At 41.7% G+C, this 18989-nt stretch overlaps 1 protein-coding gene across 2 annotated transcripts in view; it reads right to left on the bottom strand.

Annotated features, from left to right (window-relative positions):
- Positions 1-15875, bottom strand: part of PSME4 (proteasome activator subunit 4) — a 104439-nt gene extending 88564 nt beyond the window's left edge. For both annotated transcript variants that reach the window (XM_060754559.2, XM_060754560.2), the window contains exons 1-3: positions 15509-15875; positions 2745-2885; positions 1896-2012 (exon numbers count right to left, since the gene is read on the bottom strand). In XM_060754559.2, the coding sequence (XP_060610542.2) occupies positions 1896-2012; positions 2745-2885; positions 15509-15711 (461 nt within the window). In that variant the 5' untranslated portion in view covers positions 15712-15875. The remainder of the gene's footprint in view (positions 1-1895; positions 2013-2744; positions 2886-15508) is intronic.
- Between the last annotated feature and the right edge of the window lie 3114 nt (positions 15876-18989).

Genomic DNA, 18989 nt, shown 5'->3' with positions numbered 1-18989 from the left:
ATCTTAAAGTGGGTCAATAATAAAATAAGATCTTGGAAGTCTCCCATGCAAAGCTGACTTGGTGGCACATAACAATAAACAAACAAATGTTTGGTTGTATCAAAGCCAATATTCAACCACAGGTATATCTGCGTAAAAAACAGCAGATAGCAAGGTCATAAGTTAACTACATGAAAACAATGCTCCTAGGTTACATTCTGGTTTCAAACAAACATCCTGGTTGTGCATGGCAACTGTTTATGAAGTTATTTCCATAAATGCACAGGGTCACAGATATGATTGCTGGGAGCTCACATACGTCATCTGAAAACGTCTACCACCATACAGCATTTAGACTGAGATCCTATTGGCCAGCTAAGTCCACTATTATAAGCAGCATCAATACAGCAGCAGCCAGAGAAAATATGATGGCTACAGTTTTCTGAGGCAGTTTTTCCAGTTTCTTTAGTTGCAATAGACATCCTGAAGCAGGCATGGATGAAACAGTCTGCTCAGAGGTTGACAAGCTTTCTGTATTTTCTTTTAGTTTGTATGAGAATAAGCTAAGTGCACACAAACTGTGTTGTTTTCTATCTGCATGTGTTATCACTCCCAGATTGGAAGCAAATTATATATTGCAAAGGTGTATAAGTAAAAGGTAAATAATAATAATAATAATAATAATAATAATAATACTTTCTTTATATACCGCTCCATCTCCCCGAGGGGACTCAGAGTAGTTCCCAAGTAAAGGTTTCCCCTTGACATTAAGTGTAGTCCTGCCTGACTCTGGGGGTTGGTGCTCATCTCCATTTCTAAGCCGAAGAGCCAGTGTTATCTGTAGACGCCTCCAAGATCATGTGGCCAGCATGACTGCATGGAGTGCCGTTACCTTTCCGCTGAAGTGGCGCCTATTGATCTACTCACGTTTGCATGTTTTCGAACTGCTAGGTTGACAGAAGCTGGGGCTAACAACAGGAGCTCACATTACTCCCCGAATTTGAACTACTGACCTTTTGGTCAGCAAGTTCCGCAGCTCAGCGGTTTAACTCACTGCACCCCCCCCCCATTTAGTGTATACCAATTTTATTATTATTAATTTAACTTTCTTGCAGCAACACCAGAGGCACTCCAAGTGGCCAGCTACTGGTCAAAGGACATTTAATAGAATACCAAGTCTGCAAACTTTGTGTTTTGTTTGTTTGTTTTTAATGCAATACAACTGTTTTGGCTTGCTCCTGACACGATAAAATAAATAAATAAATAAATTTAGCTTTACTATTAATTTAACAAAATGTCATTTATTTGTGAACCTGAAAAGGAGTAACATGCAGTATGATGCCCTTATCCACCAATTTGATATTCATAGTTTCACTTACACATGATCCAAAAAATATCCCCCCCCCCCAAACATAGAAATGTGCTCCACTACAATTTTATGGTATAACACCTGCCCAAGGCAAGTAAAGTCATCATATCCAAAGGTTCAGGTACGCACCGTGCGTGTGTGTCATGGAATAAATCCTCTGTGGCTACAAGTGTTCTACTGTATTGCAACTATAAAGTTCTGTATATTTTTAGGTTTCTCCATGTTAATTTTGTAACCTATTTTAAAGCTCAGTTCTAGGGAAGAATATGGGGTTTAAATAAACCAATCAGAATAAAAATTCAAAAAGTGTAACAGAAAATGGCAGACCTTCCTTATAAAAGAAAAACAACATAGTCTTATGTTTAATTCAGATTCCAAAAACAAAGAAGATATTAAACAGTTTCTTTTAGGAATGGCAAATTAAAACTATCCAGTATTAGGTATGGTGACCCTAACTGATTGTACTACCTAATTCAATAACACTACCAGTATTTCATAGTCCAAAATTGTTAACACAATTTTCTCATAAAAATCCTTCCTTACTTACTTTGGAAACCAATTTAATCCAAGATGTTCTGTCTTAGAGTACAAAATCCGTTCTAGCATTTCATAAAGTGGCCTCCATGGCAATTCTAAATCTTCCCTTGAAAGAAGTTCTTTTTTCCTAAGATTAAAAAAAAGTTTAAGATTTATTATTGTTATAATGTCAGAAAAAACTGAGCTTCTCTTTTTTGTGATCACTTCATAGAACGTACTGTTAATAATTAACATACCAAGAAATTATCTCTCAGATCTCTTTTTTCTATCCAAAATTTAAGCTACATTTTACAATGGGCAGATATTGATACCTCACAATGACAATGAGAAGATCCAATCATAAATCCCTCTTAAGCAAGATTCAAAACCAGATTGATAGAAAGGTAGCAAATTCTGGTCACAAGGTTACAGAGTTATTATGAAGCACGTTTTATAATCCTGCAGATAGAATACTTAACTACTGCTGACATGGGAAAAAATATTTATTTATTTACAGTATTTATAGTCCACACTTCTCATCCCAAAGGGGACTCAAGGCGGATCACAGAACACATATTCAATGCTGTTATACACTGACAGGAACAGGAAGGAAGTTTATATTAGTAGGCAGGCTAGATTACTACTGATTTCAAGGTGCTCAGTACTGCTTCTGAGCACCCTGAAAACACTGAATGGTGCCAGAAATGAGGCAACCATCAACACTGCTAAAAAGGAAAAGACTCAGTGAATTTTTTAATACTAATAAAGGATATAGCCAGTCTGAAAATGAACTATTTCTGCTTTGTAAGTTTTTCTCATTTATTTCATTCCCTCACGTGAAATAAATTATTTCCACAATATTAACAAAATGTAAACTTACTTCAACAGGTTGATCAAAAGACGTGCAAAACCTTGCATCATGCTGATTTCCAACTTCGGAATAGTTACAAGTTCATATAAGAGCTTGATAAAAAGGACATGATCTTCTTTGCTAAACTTTCTCCCATAAAGTCGGAGATACCTTCAAGAAAAACAAAGAAAGATTTTAAATAATTAGACAATTCCCTTTAGTAACAGGTTCTCATGATATTTTACATATCCAAAGGATGATTTAAAAAAACAACCTCTGAGGATGCTTTCCATAGATGCAGGTGAAACGTCAGGAAAGAATGCCTCTAGAACACGGCCATATAGCCCAAAAAAACCTACAACAACCCAGAACTAAAGTGAGCTTGGAAGTAAATGTAACAAATGAAGCCAGAGCAATTTCTAGTAATATCAAATATTGCTACTGCACGAATTACTCATCTGCAGTAAGGCTGCTCTTGAATTACTGCCCTATGAAAGGGAAAGACCCTCTCAGGCATGCAAACATTTAAAACTATAGAAGTTTTGGAAATGCAACTCTTATCTCCATTCCTACCACAAATAAATAAATAAATAAATAAATAAATAAATAAATAAAGGAACAAGGCTGTGCCACATTTATTTGAATTCAATATATTTCTCTGAACTCACAGTCAGCTCTCAGATTAAAATTACACGAAAGGAGTTCCTTTGTTGAGATAAAATGCAATACAGTTAAATTATCTCATTATCTTCAAGTTGCATGCTAAGTAGCAGAGAAAGAATCCACACGCTCTCAAGACTAGATTGATATTTTTCCCCAGTGAAAGTCTGTCCAATTTGACTGCTGTAACCCATGATCCATGTTGCGAACGAATATCTGTTGCTGCTGCTGAGAAATGCCTCCACACTCTGTCTTCTATCTTTTAAAATATTTCTCTTTGCCAAGTATGTACAGTAGTATTCACAACAGGGAATATCTTAAAGGAAGTGCACCATAGCCCAAGGCTCAATTTCAGCAGATCTTGTGAAATGGATCACAGCTCTATACCATCTGTTACATCATTTGCCCCCATCTTATTCATTGAGCAGAAACATCCACCAATATTCACCAAATGAAGTCTTGGGGAAAGCATAGAACTACACCCTGTTCTTGAACAGTGTTTCTAGGATAGGCTGCCATAATGAAATGAACCCCTAAATAAATAAAGGAACAGCAAAAATGCCAATGAGCTCATACAATTTGGGGGATTTTGTTTTGTTTTATAAAAAGAAATAAACTATTTGAAACTATTATAATACCTCCAATAATTGCCAAATATTACAAAAGATGGAGAAATCTTTATTATAAGATAACAATTACAGAGTTATTTTAGCATTGGGTTTCATGCATTATAATCAATTTTCTCAAATGTATAATGGAGAATGAATCTAAGGAAGTACAATATAATTCATGAAAACCTGGATTACTCCCTTTCTATAGGTGCCCACATTTTATTTATTTTTGTGATGAAACAAAGAAGATTAATTCTTTGAAAAAAGAAACAGATGCAATTAAAATAAAGGTAATTGTCCATAAGAAAATTAATACTATAGAAATTATCAATTTATCTCAAAGAGTTGTTGCTTTATACTAAACCTTGGCTTGTTAATTAAGTTATGATTTTTTCAATGTTTATTGAACAGTCAGCAGGCATACACAACAATGCACCCTTCTCTTTTGCAACTCCAACCTCTCTCACAGACATGCACATTCGTGTACACAGTGTTCTTCTATCTCCAGATTCCACAAAGACTTAGCACAGGCACCTCCCATAACCTGTCTTCTCTATCTTTCTCAGAAACTGTGTCTTGCACATTAACTATTTTCTAAGAGCTCCACTGGCTTTATCCACCATTCAGATTTTGCATTTGGGCTGCCCAGTTCTAGCCCATGTTGGGAAAACTCATATATTGAAAATCAGTTTACAAGTTGTTAAAATTCTGGGATACATTTCAAAGAGTTTTTAAAAAAGAAAGAATATCATGACAGCATCACCAAGCCAGGAAAGTTATAATAACCCTACTCCATGATTACACACAAGACATTAAGGCTACTCCATTACGCCAAAAAGATATCAACAGAACCTCACAGAGAAAAGTATGTCAACTCTAGCCTGTAAAGTGACAGGATGGAGTTGTTCCTCCTGTTCCTTCTCCCCTTCCTCCTATACAAAGGCATAGCTGAAGGTTAAGAAGCCCAATATTGCAGTGATACTGATTGAATCAGACAAGCACTCTTCCAAGCTGATACTGAAAGTATGGAACAAGAACTGTAAAGATTGATTTGAAAATGTAAACTTAATACTACTTCAGGCTGTTCAGAGGAGGGAATCTGATTGTCACACAACTGAATTTCTTCTTCTTTACAACCATTTGAAGTACAGGTGACCCCTACAGTCTTAATCCTTAAAACCCTAGTCACTTGGGATGAGAAAAACTGAAGTAAGGGTAAAAAAGGATAACACAAGGGATTTTTTTTTAAATCACAATTATACTAAAAATGTAGTTTAACCATAGCATTCTCCCTCACTCATCCTCTTCACAGAGAAAAGCTTAAACTGCCATCTTGGCAACCTGGAATTCCCTTTATACTTTGTTTTGAATGATTCTAGAAGGGCACAAGTGCTTAAGAAATAATGGTGCAAGTACTGTATTATAATTAAAATTTGAAAATCTTATACAATATTTATTTCTATTCTGACAACACACTTTCTAAAGTAATCTCTACACAGTTTAGATGCTGGAGAATGGAAAGCCATTCTTTTATTTTCAACAAGCATATGAAGCCACAAATGCCTAAATCTCCTAGGTTTGCAAATTACAACAGTGATTCGTGAGACAACAGAAGCTGACTCTGCTCTTTCCCTAAACAGCCAGCATTCTTCTGCCATAATTTTAAATGTCAGCAATTTTAATTCAGGGAGAGTGGAAAGATGCACAGAGATTGGTCACAGTATCACCAGCACTGAATATACTTTATAAGGGTTCTAACAAAGAGTTTTCTTTGCCCATGACTCCTGAAAGGTCATTTGGAATTAAAAACATAATATAAGAAAGAGGGTGAAGTCTGCACTATTTCAAGTGTTTATATTAGGATTGTTCATACATTCAGTTCTAGCCCCCAAATGTGTGGGAGGATTCGATGGATGAGTTCTAAAAGTATCAGCACAACCTTCATTACTTCCAGCTCTAAAAGTCCCAACTCAATTTAGTTTTATATTGAAGGAACCATCCTCCAAACTAAATGTTGAATCACTGTATGGCTGCTCAGTATCTACAGTGTTGATAAAATGCTAGCATGCAGACGTGGCAGGCCAAATGCATCCTTCCAGCAACTACTTCCCTTTGGGAAGACCTTCATGAACAAGCTACACCTCTCTGCATTAGGGTGTGGAACTGGAGTGCCAGTGTTCAGTTATGTTGTCAAATTGCTGTTTCCGCAAGGCAGAATTATTCTTTGTTCTTCACCTCACAGCAAAGATTGAACTAGAAGAGCAGGTTTGAGTTGTTTCCAAATACAATTCAAATATATGTTAAGTGGAGTGTGCTTGCCAGTCCTATTTCCTAGTTAAGGTTTCCTCCGGGTTATTTTAAATTAGAATGTCTAATTCTTAACTTGTTAAAAACCACTTACAATATAGTGCTAAAACTCATTTAAAACTACTTACAGAATAGGAAGAGATTGCTAAAACCGACTGCCTTATTTATATATGGAAATATTCTTTCATTCTCCAGTCTTGCCAATTCTTTCTGTGTATAAGACAGGATATGCCCAAAACCTATTTCTGAAGAGGTATATTTACAATTACTGTAAATTGTTTAAAGTATTGACATTTTACCAAGTAACTAAATACAATAAATCTGAAAGAAATTGTCTGTAACCTTTAAATATGTATGGTGCATTAAATTAAGCACAAATATGATATGCATTTTAAACAGCTGTTAGACATATCTATCTGGACTTTTAAAAATTAAGTTCAGAAACCTTCATACAGAGGACAGAATGGCACTCAAGGGGGATCAGAACTTACTGCGAACAGTTAATAGTCCTGCCTTTAAAAGTCACATGTTTTGACAGCATTGCCACATAACTTCTACTAGAATCAAAACAAGTCTCACAGTAAACAGAATGAGAAAGCAGCCGTTAGAGAAAAACAGTATCATACTACCTCTACTCAAGTTCAAAATGTTTTGTAAGGCAACCATGTGGATCATTTCATATTGAGCTGTGCAATTCTGTCTAAGGATCTAGGTTAATAAACAAAGTGATTTGTGATGAAATAAGAATCATTTCATATTGAGCAGTGCAATTCTGTCTAAGGATACAGGCTAGTAAACAAAGTGATTTGTGATGAAATAAGTAAGAAAGTATTATACACAAGTCCCCAAGACAAAGTTAAAAGATGGCTAGATCTTCTATTTTGAACCACGCAGATGAATCTCACATAGTCCACAAATATACTCCATGTACATGTTACATTTTTAGAACTTTTAAAATGTTGTGTTCATACCAGTTTGAACAAACAGGCAACGTGAACACAATAATGTCTAAAATCTAGCAATGTCCAGTGGAGTTTTCTTTTCCTGTCACTGTGTAAAACTTAGACAAAACCATGACAGTCCAGTCTTCAACATCTATCTCTTGTCTGAAAAAGACTAGCATGGCTAGCTTTTAAAACTGAGGCAAGATATTTGCCACATATCTGATGTTTTATTGTGTGTTCTGTCAGAATAATCATTTCTTAAAATCTTGGTCTTTCCCCCAACAAGTCACATTACATTACATTACACTAAATTGGCAAAATCATACTGGTGGAACACAAACTAAGGCAGATGAAGGAGCCAGTAAAGTCAAAATCCAATTGTCAAAGGGACAGAAAGGGGGAGGAAATCTTCTAAAATGGTGCACAGACAGCAAAAGAAACATCGCAGGAGAGTTAAATTTTCCTGATGCTATCCAAAACTTTAAAAAACCAGAGTTACACTTTAAAAATGTACCTACAAATTACATACAAATTCAACTAAAGAACACACCTACAGAACCTATCTTGTTCATAACTTGGGGAATGCCTGTAAAGTCACCCTCTTCATTGCATTGCTGCAGCCATTGGGTAACTGTGATGCCTCAGCAAAGCAAAGTCTCATGTTTGCACTTCCGAGTGGGTGACATAACACTGCCATCCTGTTATGACATTTGCCCTTTTTAATTTTTTTTCCATTTTTAAATGTTACTTCAGATTTTGCCCATTAACAGCTGGGGATGGCTTCATAGGTTACATTTTAAAAAACGAAATCATTCTTTTTCAGCAAAGGGAGATTGGAAGAAAATGACAATCCCACCCCCTGTCCTCACTAGCATGCCACCACAGAAACGCCTATGATCATAACACTAGGGAAATTGCAGCGCCATGGCATGATCCAAGCTATTGATGGGTTTTGCTGGTCAGTACCAGGGAATGGCTTCACTGTAGTGCCGGAGAGCAAACAGATACCACAGTTTTGTACAACAGGTGAAGGTCCTGCTTTTATGCCAGTTTTCCTCCTCAGTACAATAAAATCCAAATAAGGTAAAGTGAACAGATAGAAACTGCTGAAACCTTTCAGAGTATAAAAGTAAACTATAATTTTCCCAAATGCATTCTTCTAAACCAACTTGTGTCTACATGAGGAAAACGGGCATAAATATATTTAATCAAAAGCTGCCACATGAGAACCTATCTTGGCCAGCATTGTGTTTGCACAGTGGCCAATCAATTGTCTACAAAATGCCTGTAAGCAGGGTATGAGGGTAACAGTACTCTCCTGCCTCCATGCTTGCCAACAACTGTGATACAGAGGCATAGTGAGAAATCTATGCAGCAGACTTGATTCTCAGTGACTGAAGTCAGCAGAGAGACAACAGCTTTAACTCCACTGTAATGATGTCCCTGGATTCTTCTCTAATCCTCCTTCCCCCTGCCCCAAGACAAGTTAGTTCCTAGGTTCTACAAGGAAAAGCAAGACCCTGTTATTCAGATGTCATATTTGCAGTAACCAGAAACCTGCCCTCCACTCCTATAACTGTGTAGCCCAAACTTACACAAGACAAGGATTGTGCAAGGATCAGAATAATTTTCTGTGCACTAAACACAGAGACATGCTGTAAACACTAAATGCAATATGCATTCCCTGCCACTATATACATACATACATACATACACACACACACAGAGAGAGAGAGAGAGAGAGAGAGAGAGTTCTAATGATGGGAACTGCTATGGATTTATAACACAGAGCTACAGCTGCAAACAAGATGCAGTACTTCATTATGTGGAAATGTTTTGAAAGAAGCTGAGTGCTCAGCAAGGACTCTTTTATAGTTGTGATGCATACGTTTAAATAACTACATGTTCACGCTGAAGAAGAAATCACAAGTTGTTATTATTAAGAGCATACGCAACTACACTACATTTCTTTTTAAAATAAAATGAATCAAAGTATCTGGGTTGTTATAAGTTTTTGAAGCTGTATGGACATGTTCCAGAAGCATTCTTTTCTGACGTTTCGCCTGCATCTATGACAGGCATCCTCAGAGTTTGGGAGGTCTGTTGGAAACTAGGAAAATCAAAGTATCCTTTTAAACAAATAAAATGGGATGGGTAGTATTGATGATGTATTGTACATATTTGTATATTTGCACAACAGCACAGAGATAGCTCTAATCGATTTTATTTTTGTTAATATTATGATGTAAGGTTTTAATTACAAGCGGAGTGATAAAAATGCCCATAGCTTTCTGATATACTCTACGCTCATCCTTTTTCAGCAAGTAGCTGATGAGTAACACCTTGTAGGCGAACCGTTAAATGTTATTGTTTATTTCTCAATGGTGCATCTGCAATTCTGTTAAAAGAACATTAAGATCATTCTCATGTCTCTTAGGCAGTGACTAGGACTGGAAGCAACCAATGCAAAAACAAAGTGGGTGTGGATACTGGCAGTTATCTGGGTGAAAGAACACCGAGAGCCTTCTGTGAGCTGCTCTGAACTTTCTAAAACGATCAGGTCAGAAATGTAATGAGAAAATAATTGAAATATGCAGAAAGATTGCAGGCAAGAAAACAACTGCTCAAAAACAGGCTTGCAGATCTCAAAAGATGTAATCATAATCAGCCTGTCAATTTCAAAGTCCGTGAAAAACCCACTTTGACACTTTTGATTGTATGGTATTGACAAAATATGAAAATTTAGCCTTCAGTCAAAATATCCTCTTTCTCCTTATTTTTGAAGAATTAAAGTATTCTGCACTACAATGCAGAATTCAAAGCAGGCAACTCATCACACCCTGCATGCGCAGTTAATATTTTCTCGTAGGGTTTTTCCTTTAGTGCTGTTACTTTTCAATACAATTCCTCTTCTTGGTCAATTTCTTTTAAACTGCTATTAACAAAAATAGGTATACAGTAGTATGAATTGTCCAAATGTGCTATATATTGTAAGTCTTTGGGCAGGGCTTTTATTGCTGGTCAACTTTATGAACTGTAATGATTTTCAAAATTGTTTTTTAGCACTGAATAAATATTATTGCCAAAAGTGACTTGCTATGGCACCTTTGGCAAGCCCATTTCATCCTTTTTACCAGATAAGCAACCAAAGAACTCACACCAAATAAATTAGTCCTCTCAAAGCTGCTACAACAGCAAGAAAAGAAACTGAAGTGGAATAGTTGTTTGTTTTATTTTTCTCTGCATGGAAGGCACAGTGACAAATCATTTATTAATGATCCAAAATAACAAAAAGATCCTTGAACTAGAAGCATGTGTCTTTGCCCCTGCAGCCCTTTCCCTCCCTTTTGGTAAAACATTTGCTGACTCTCTCGCAAACTTTGGTGTTTAGTCTCTTGCTGCTCACTCTCACAAACTTTTTTTGTGAGTGAGCAGTAAGAGACTAAACACCACAAGTTAGTGATTAGGCTTTAGCATGTGCAGCTAAAATGTTGTGCTCATTTTGGAGCCAGAAATACAGCCATTTCATAATTGTGCTTCAAAAGGCATGGACAGATGCATGAAGCTTCTGAAGTCATTGAACAAAACCTGTACACTTGTCTTGGCAACAAAGAGCGCTCAACTATTTTTAGAAATAATGAGCAATGTATGATTTACTAGCTGCATAACTATAAAATTCAGGGAATGACACGCATCACCAAAGCTAACAAAATTTTCCTCTTCTCAAACTCCCATGAGAGACTCAACCACCTTGACCAGGTGACACTTCTAAAAGACCCAAAGCTACACAGGAAGTTGCACAAGATAAGAAGGTGACAGCTCATTTCTAGGAAAAAGTCCTCAGAGGCACATGATCTTTGTCAGAAGAGCTTCAAAACTAAAGCTGAAACCTTAGGACTACTGAAAGACCAATCCAGTCCCTAGTTGATTATATGTCACTTACATAAATAGCCTCACTCCTGGAAAAGCTCAAGTAAAGAAGCCGGCAGCAGCAAACAATAGTAGACATACACCATTAAGTTGCTACACATATGAGAGGTAACACAAGCTATTATTTGGTCCACGGAAGTTGGAGTTGGGGTAAAAATTCTGTCTTGACTAGAAGCAAATTACTTGCTGGCTTTAGGTCCCAAATTTGAAATGTAACTCAGTTTTGAAATATTTGACTCTTACATTTAATCAGCCCGATTTACCCAGAACTTCTTTCCTATCTTTGCCAGCATGGCGCAGTGACTTGATGTTAGACTAGGACACTAGGAGACTTAAATTTCCAGCCATGGGAATCCACTGGGTGACCTTGGGCAAGTCTCAGCTTCAGCGGAAGACAATGGCAAACCCCTTCTGAACAAATCTTTCCAATAATTCTCTGTGAGAGGTTTGCCTTAGATTCACTTTAAGTTGGAAAAAACCTGAACACACACAACAAATATAAATTACTTTACTAAGATCTCTCTTTAGATGCACATTATCAGAAAGTATCATTTTCACTTGACAAAAAAAAATCTCACCACAAATTGTCTTGAGCAATAAAAGGTGACCCAACTAAACGGCACTTCCAAGAAAGAGATGATCAGATGTATTTTGCTATATTTCTGACGGGGGGGGGGGGGGGTCATTTTACAGACTGGACACACACACACACATCTCTCTTTTTATTCAGATGTTCAGAAAGCACTATCTGAAGATATTTAACTGGAGGCTCCTACAAAGCCTGCTACTGTAACTGGACTTCATGTTTGGTTTTGATGGTATTACTTACTGCCCAATGGTTCTGAGGTGTTCTTACCTGCCTTAGGCCTTGAGGGGTAGGCTAAAATCCAAACACACCCATAGAGAATGTTCCTATCAACTGTAATAGCGGTGGAATAGCGTTTCTCTGCACTCGTGTTGGAACAATACATACAACACTAAACCCTATTATGGTACTCTCATTGTCCAGCATTTTTTCTTTTGCTGGAGGGAATGTAGAGCGATCCACACTGCTTATTTCCAAACACTGCTTTTAAAAAATGCAGACTCACACACACTATGTCTTTCCTCAATGTAAATACCTCATTAAATTCAACAATGGATTGCCATAGGACTTTTTGCCTACTATTCTAAACACATGTCCCTGGGAGCACAAATAATAAGAGAAGTTTATTCCCTAGCAAACATGCTCGAGGTTTTTTACCAGCTTTTACTTAATATGTTTTACTAATTAGGGACACCTTAATAACAATACACTTACAGTACACTCTAAGACACTGAATTATGAAGGGTGTATCACCCATCTTATCAGTAACAAATATAGTTCCAAACATGAGGAGTGGGACCAGGAGGGAGAAGTGGGAAGAAATTGTCCCCAGACACAAGAAAACTAGGAAACTCTCTAGAAGAAAAGCCTGGGAAGGGGGACAATGATAACAAAAACTAAACCAGGACATCAAACATGACCCTCCATTGAGAATGATAAATATCCCCAACTAAGCTTTTTGTGTGTGTCAGGAGTGACTTAAAAAACTGCAAGTCACTTCTCCTGTGAGATAATTGGCTGACTGCAAGGATGTTGCTCAAGGGACACCCGGATGTTTGATGTTTTACCATCCTTGTGGGAGGCTTCTCTCATGTCCCCGCATGGGGAGCTGGAGATGACAGAGGGAGCACATCCGAGCTCTTCCCGGATTCGAGCCTCCAACCTGTTGATCTTGAGTCCTGCTGGCACAAGGGTTTATCTCATTGTGCCACTGGGGGCTCCCCTAACTAAGCTCAAGGGGGGGGGGGGGGTTATCTTACTACCATCAATCATTTGGATGGTGTCCTGAAGTCCTTAAATGGAAAGCAGGTGTCATCCTGCCTAAACTTTTTTCACTCATCGTAAACCCTTTCCAGCTCACCCCCCCCCCCCAACTAACAAAATGCCCCCCTTTTGGAGGGGGGTTTTGAAAGGAGACCATGCTCCTCTGAGGACTAAATCCTGCCCTAACTTCTCCTCACCCCACAGCCACCCACAAGATCACCCTCCAACTTTTTGGAAAGGTGGGTTCTGGAGCTTTTAAAAAATAAAAATTCCCCTTGTAAGGCTTGACCTTGTCCCAGCCTTCTTTATCCTGCCACAAAATCTTTCCTCCTCTTTAGCAGGCATGGCCAGTGCCCTTCCAGACCACTATCACACCTATCCTCAACTCTTTTGGAGGGAGGGGCTTCTGGAGTCTCTCCACCTGCCCTCCTAGCCCATCCATGGGCCACTCACATGCCTATCCTGGACCCTTTTGGATCGAGGGAGAGGGGAGGGGCTTCTGGAGCCCTTCCCAAGCAAACCTTCCCCCTTTTAAGACTTTATCCAATTTCAGGAGTCTTTCAAAGTAACCCTCTTTAGGGCTTCATCCTGCCTCCACCTGCCCTTCAGGGTCAGTAACATGCCTATCCTCAACCCTTTTGGATGGATGGATGGATGGATGGATGGATGGAGGAAGGGAGAGTGTGGGCTTCTGGAACCTTTCTCAAAACAAACCTTTCCACTTTCAAGATTTCTTCCAATTTTGGGAGTCTTTCAAAGGAACCGTCTTTAGCAAGTATGGACAATGCCCTTCCAGCCAACTAACACACCTACCCCCAGTCCTTTTGAATAGAGGAAGGCTGGGTGGGCTTCTTGAGTCTTTCAAATGAACACGTGACCCTATATAGGCCTTCGTTCTGCCTCCACCTGGCCTTCGAGCCCACCCCAGGGCCACTCACACACCTATCCTCAACTTTTTGGGATGGAGGGAAGGAGCGTAGGGGGCATCTGGAGTCTCTCAAAGGGACACTCAAACCTCTTCAGGGCTTCATCCCGCCTCCACCTGCCCTTCCAGCCCACCCCAGTACCACTCACACACCTATCCTCGACCCTTTGGGATGGAAGGAAGGGAGTGGGGAGCTTCTGGAGTCTTTCAAAGGGACACTAACTCTCTTCAGGGCTTCATCCTGCCTCCACCTGCCCTTCTAGCCCACCCCAGGGCCACTCACATGCCTATCCTTGACCTTTGGGATGGAGGGAAGGGGGGGAGTTCTGGAGTCTCTCAAAGGGACACTCAACCCTCTTTAGGGCTTCATCCTGCCTCTACCTGCCCTTCTAGCCTACCCCAGGGCCACTCTCACGCCTCCTTTGGATGGAGGTGGGGGGCTTCTGGAGTCTTTAAAAAGGACATTCAACCCTCTTTAGGGCTTCATCCTGCCTCCACCTGCCCTTCTAGCCTAAAACAGGGCCACTCACACACCCATCCCCAACCTTTTGGGATGGAGAGAAGGGGGTGGGGGGCTTCTGGAATCTCTCAAAGGGTCACTCAACCCTCTTTAAGGCTTCATCCCACCTCCACCTGCCCTTCTAGCCTACCCCAGGGCCAATCACACGCCTCCTTTGGAGAGTGGGGGGCTTCTGGAATCTCTCAAAGGGACACTCAACCCTCTTTAGGTCTTCATCCTGTCTACACCTGCCCTTTTAGCCTACCCCAGGGCCACTCACACGCCTCCTTTGGGATGGAGGGAAGGAGAGTGGGGGGCTTCTCACACGCCTATCCCCTACCCTTTGGGATGGAGAGAAGGGGGGGGGAGTTCTGGAGTCTCTCAAAGGGAAACTCAACCCTCTTTAGGGCTCCATCCCGCCTCCCCTTGCCCTCCTAGCCCACCCCAGGGCCACTCACACACCTCCTTTGGGATGGAGGGAAGGAGAGTGGGGGGCTTCTGGAGTCTCTCAAAGGGACACTCAACCCTCTTTAGGACTTCAGCCTGTCTACACCTGCCCTTCTAGCCTACCCCAGGGCCACTCACACACCTATCCTCAACCCTTTGGAATGGAGAGAAGGGGGGGGGGGAGTTCTGGAATCTCTCAAAGGGTCACTCAACCCTCTTTAGGGCTTCATCCCACCTCCCCCTGCCCTCCTAACCCACCCCAGGGCCACTCACACGCCTATCCTCAACCCTTTGGGATGGAGGGAAGGGGGGAAGGTTCTGCAGTCTGTCAAAGGAACACTCAACCCTCTTTAGGGCTCCATCCTGCCTCCACCTGCCCTCCTAGGCCACCCCAGGGCCACTCACACACTTCCTTTGGGATGGAGGGAAGGAGAGCAGGGGGCTTCTCACACGCCTATCCTCTACCCTTTGGGATGGAGAGAAGGGGGGGGGGAGTTCTGGAGTGTTCCAAAGGGACACTCAACCCTCTTCAGGGCTCCACCCCGCCTCCCCCTGCCCTCCTAGCTCACCCCAGGGCCACTTTGGGTGGGGTGTGGGGTGGGGGTGTCCTTCTGCCACTCACGTGGAGAGCTTCCTGGTCCAGAAGAGTCCCCCTGGCCAGAGCTCCTGCAGCTGTACGGCCCGCCCGAGGCTGAGCTTGATTTGCGCCAACAGCAGGCCGGCCTCGGCCTCCAGGCGCTCTCCGTAGGGCAGCAGCTTGTTGTAGACCAGCTCCTTCTGCCAGGCCGCTCCGGGAGGCCGGGGCCCGCTCCCGAGGCCGGCCATGGCTGCGGGGCGACGGCGGTGGAGGGCGACGAGGAGGACGACGAGGAGGAGGAGGCGCCTGCCTGCCTGCCTGCCTTCTGGCCGGCTCGGCTCCTGTCACAGCGGCGCCTGGTGACGAAGGAAGCCACGGAAGCAGCGAACCAACGACCGCCGGCCTCGCGCTGGAGGGGGCGGGAGGGGCACAGGTCACTTCCGGTGAGGGAGGGGAGGGGAGGGGAGGGGGGAGGAGGAAGTGGAGGGGGGAACTGGAGGACACGCCCACACGGCCATGCCTTGCCTGAGGTGCCTTTGGATTACAGCCTCTCCTCTCCCGCCTGAGGGAAGCTTAAGAGGCTGAGGGGGGAAAGGAAGGAAGGGGCCTGAGGCTCCAAAACATTTGGAGGGAGGGCCCAAGTCGGCCCATAAAGCCATTGTCCTCCCAATGCTGTGAAACGCCTGCAAATATGGACTGTCTACATTGTCACACTCCTAGAACGATTCCATCACTGTTGCCTGTACAAGAACGCCAATATGCTGATGATAACACACTCTGTGCTCATACAGAAGAAAACCTACAAACCACTCTAAACGCCTTTGCAGATGTTAGGGGAAACTACCCGAAAATATAGCAGAGTATCCAAAAATAGAGGGAGAAACCGTGGAGGCCGTGACAGACTTTGTATTTCTAGGTGCAAAGATGACTGCAGATGCAGACTGTGGCCAGGAAATCAGAAGACGCTTACTTCTTGGGAGGAGAGCAATGTCCAGTCTCGATAAAATAGTACAGAGTAGAGACATCAGACTGGCAACAAAGATCCGCCTAGTCAAAGCCATGGTATTCCCTGTAGTAACCTACGGATGTGAGAGCTGGACCTTAGGGAAGGCTGAGCAAAGGAAGATCGATGCTTTTGAGCTGTGGTGTTGGAGGAAAGTGCTGAGAGTGCCTTGGACTGCGAGAAGATCCAACCAGTCCATCCTCCAGGAAATAAAGCCCGACTGCTCACTGGAGGGAAGGATATTAGAGACAAAGTTGAAGTACTTTGGCCACATCATGAGGAGACAGCAAAGCCTAGAGAAGACAATTTTGCTGGGGAAAGTGGAAGGTAAAAGGAAGAGGGGCCGACCAAGGGCAAGATGGATGGATGGCATCCTTGAAGTGACTGGACCGACCTTGAAGGTGGTGACAGCCGACAGGGAGCTCTGGCGTGGGCTAGTCCATGAGGTCACAAAGAGTCGGAGACAACTGAACGAATGAACAACAAATCCAAAAACAAATGATAATAATAATTGAAGTCAATAATCAGAAACTTCCCAAAGCACAGCAGACAAAGAGTCAGTACAAGAAAACTGCACTCCAAACCAGAGCGGACAGCTGGCACAACAAAGCCTTGCATGGGCAGTTCCTTGACAAAATTGAAGGAAAAGTTGACAAGGAGAAGACCTGGTTATGGCTCACGAAGAAGGAGACAGACGGCCTGATTCTTGCAGCCCAGGAGCAAGCCATCAGAACCAATGCAATTAAGGCCAGGATTGAAAAATCAGCAGATGACCCAAAATGCAGACTGTGCAAGGAAGCTGATGAAACCATGGACCATCTCCTAGAATCATAGAATCAAAGAGTTGGAAGAGACCTCATGGGCCATCCAGTCCAACCCCCTGCCAAACAGGAATATTGCATTCAAATCACCCCTGACAGATGGCTATCCAGCCTCTGTTTAAAAGCTTCCAAAGAAGGAGCCTCCACCACACTCTGGGGCAGAGAGTTCCACTGCTGAACGGCTCTCACAGTCAGGAAGTTCTTCCTAATGTTCAGATGGAATATCCTTTCTTGTAGTTTGAAGCCATTGTTCCACGTCCTATTCTCCAGAGCAGCTGAAAACAAGCTTGCTCCCTCCTCCCTGTGGCTTCCTCTCACATATTTATACATGGCTAACATGTCTCCTCTCAGCTTTCTCTTCTTCTGGCTAAACATGCCCAGCTCTTTAAACCACTCCTCATAGGGCTTATTCTCCAGACCCTTGATCATTTTAGTCGCCCTCCTCTGGACACATTCCAGCTTGTCAATATCTCTCTTCAATTGTGGTGTCAGATTCAATTTCTTTTCTAGTCAGACATGGCTTCTTGTGATATATCCATGGTACAATAATTTTGGCATCTAGGGGGGCCACTCAGGCTTAATATGAAGGAGGCACTACATAGGGAGGAAACGTAAAATCTCCACACAAACCCACACCTGTGAGGAGAAACTGAGAGGTAGGAGAACACTGGGCTTGACCCACTCCCACACTGCCGTTCCTTTCCCTTGTCTGAGGTGTCTCTAAATTATTAAGCCTGAGGGCAAGGGAACTGTTTTGTCCTTGTCAAACACCTTCATCTTCATCATCACAACATGTTCTTTGTTGCCATCAGCTCACTTTAACTTATGAATGAGAGACTTCCAAGTCATCTGCTCCTCAACAGTGCCATGCCCTTTCCTTGTGTCATGTCTTCAGATTGTTAAGCCTGAGGGCAAGGGAACTGCGCTTTTTTCTTGTTGAACATCCTGTACAGTGTTGACGTTGTGTAATTAGTTTGTCATCTTTATCATTACCACACATTCTTTTTTTGCCTTTAAGTCAACTTTGGTGCTCCTATAAATGAGAGATCTCCAAGAAACCCTTTCCACTACAACTCACCTGAGGTCTTGCAGACTCAGAGCCATGTACAGAACTATATGATAACCAGCAGCCCTCCCTCCATGTTTACAGATATTATTTTTGAGGATTTGGTTATTCACGGATTTGATAAAATATGTTCATTCTAGGAATCTAACCCCACCGAATGTGGAGGACATACTGCAATTTGCCATCATCCCCTTCACCATCTGGAACAGACTAAGCACTTGCCTTTCACCACTCTATTCAGAGAAGAGGAGGGATCCTTTTTTATAAGAGCTCAGGTACAGTATTCACATTGGATTTTAAACTAAAATGTCTAGACTTATACATTAATATATAGAGTAATTATCATTACTGCGTGCTTTTTTTTGTTGTCAGCTGATTTCAAGTTGGCTTTGACTTAGGGCACCTTATGGATGTTAGATCTCCAAGTTAACCTATTGTTCTGTTGCACGCTGGGCTTGAAATAAATTGCTTTTAAAACAGGACGTGTAACTTTAGCCCAGTGGGAAGCCAGGGGGTCCGAAGAGAAATTCATAAGGATTTTCACCACAAACAGTCTTTAGAGGGTTTGTGAAATATAACAAATTCTTTTATTGGTGAACAATCAACAGAAACTTCCTTTGTCTTCAAAAGGTTAAA

This window comes from Anolis sagrei, chromosome 1, assembly GCF_037176765.1.
Source record: "Anolis sagrei isolate rAnoSag1 chromosome 1, rAnoSag1.mat, whole genome shotgun sequence".
NCBI lineage: Eukaryota > Metazoa > Chordata > Lepidosauria > Squamata > Dactyloidae > Anolis > Anolis sagrei.
Note: the sequence above shows the minus strand (reverse complement) of the source record. Positions and strands in the feature narration are given on the sequence as shown.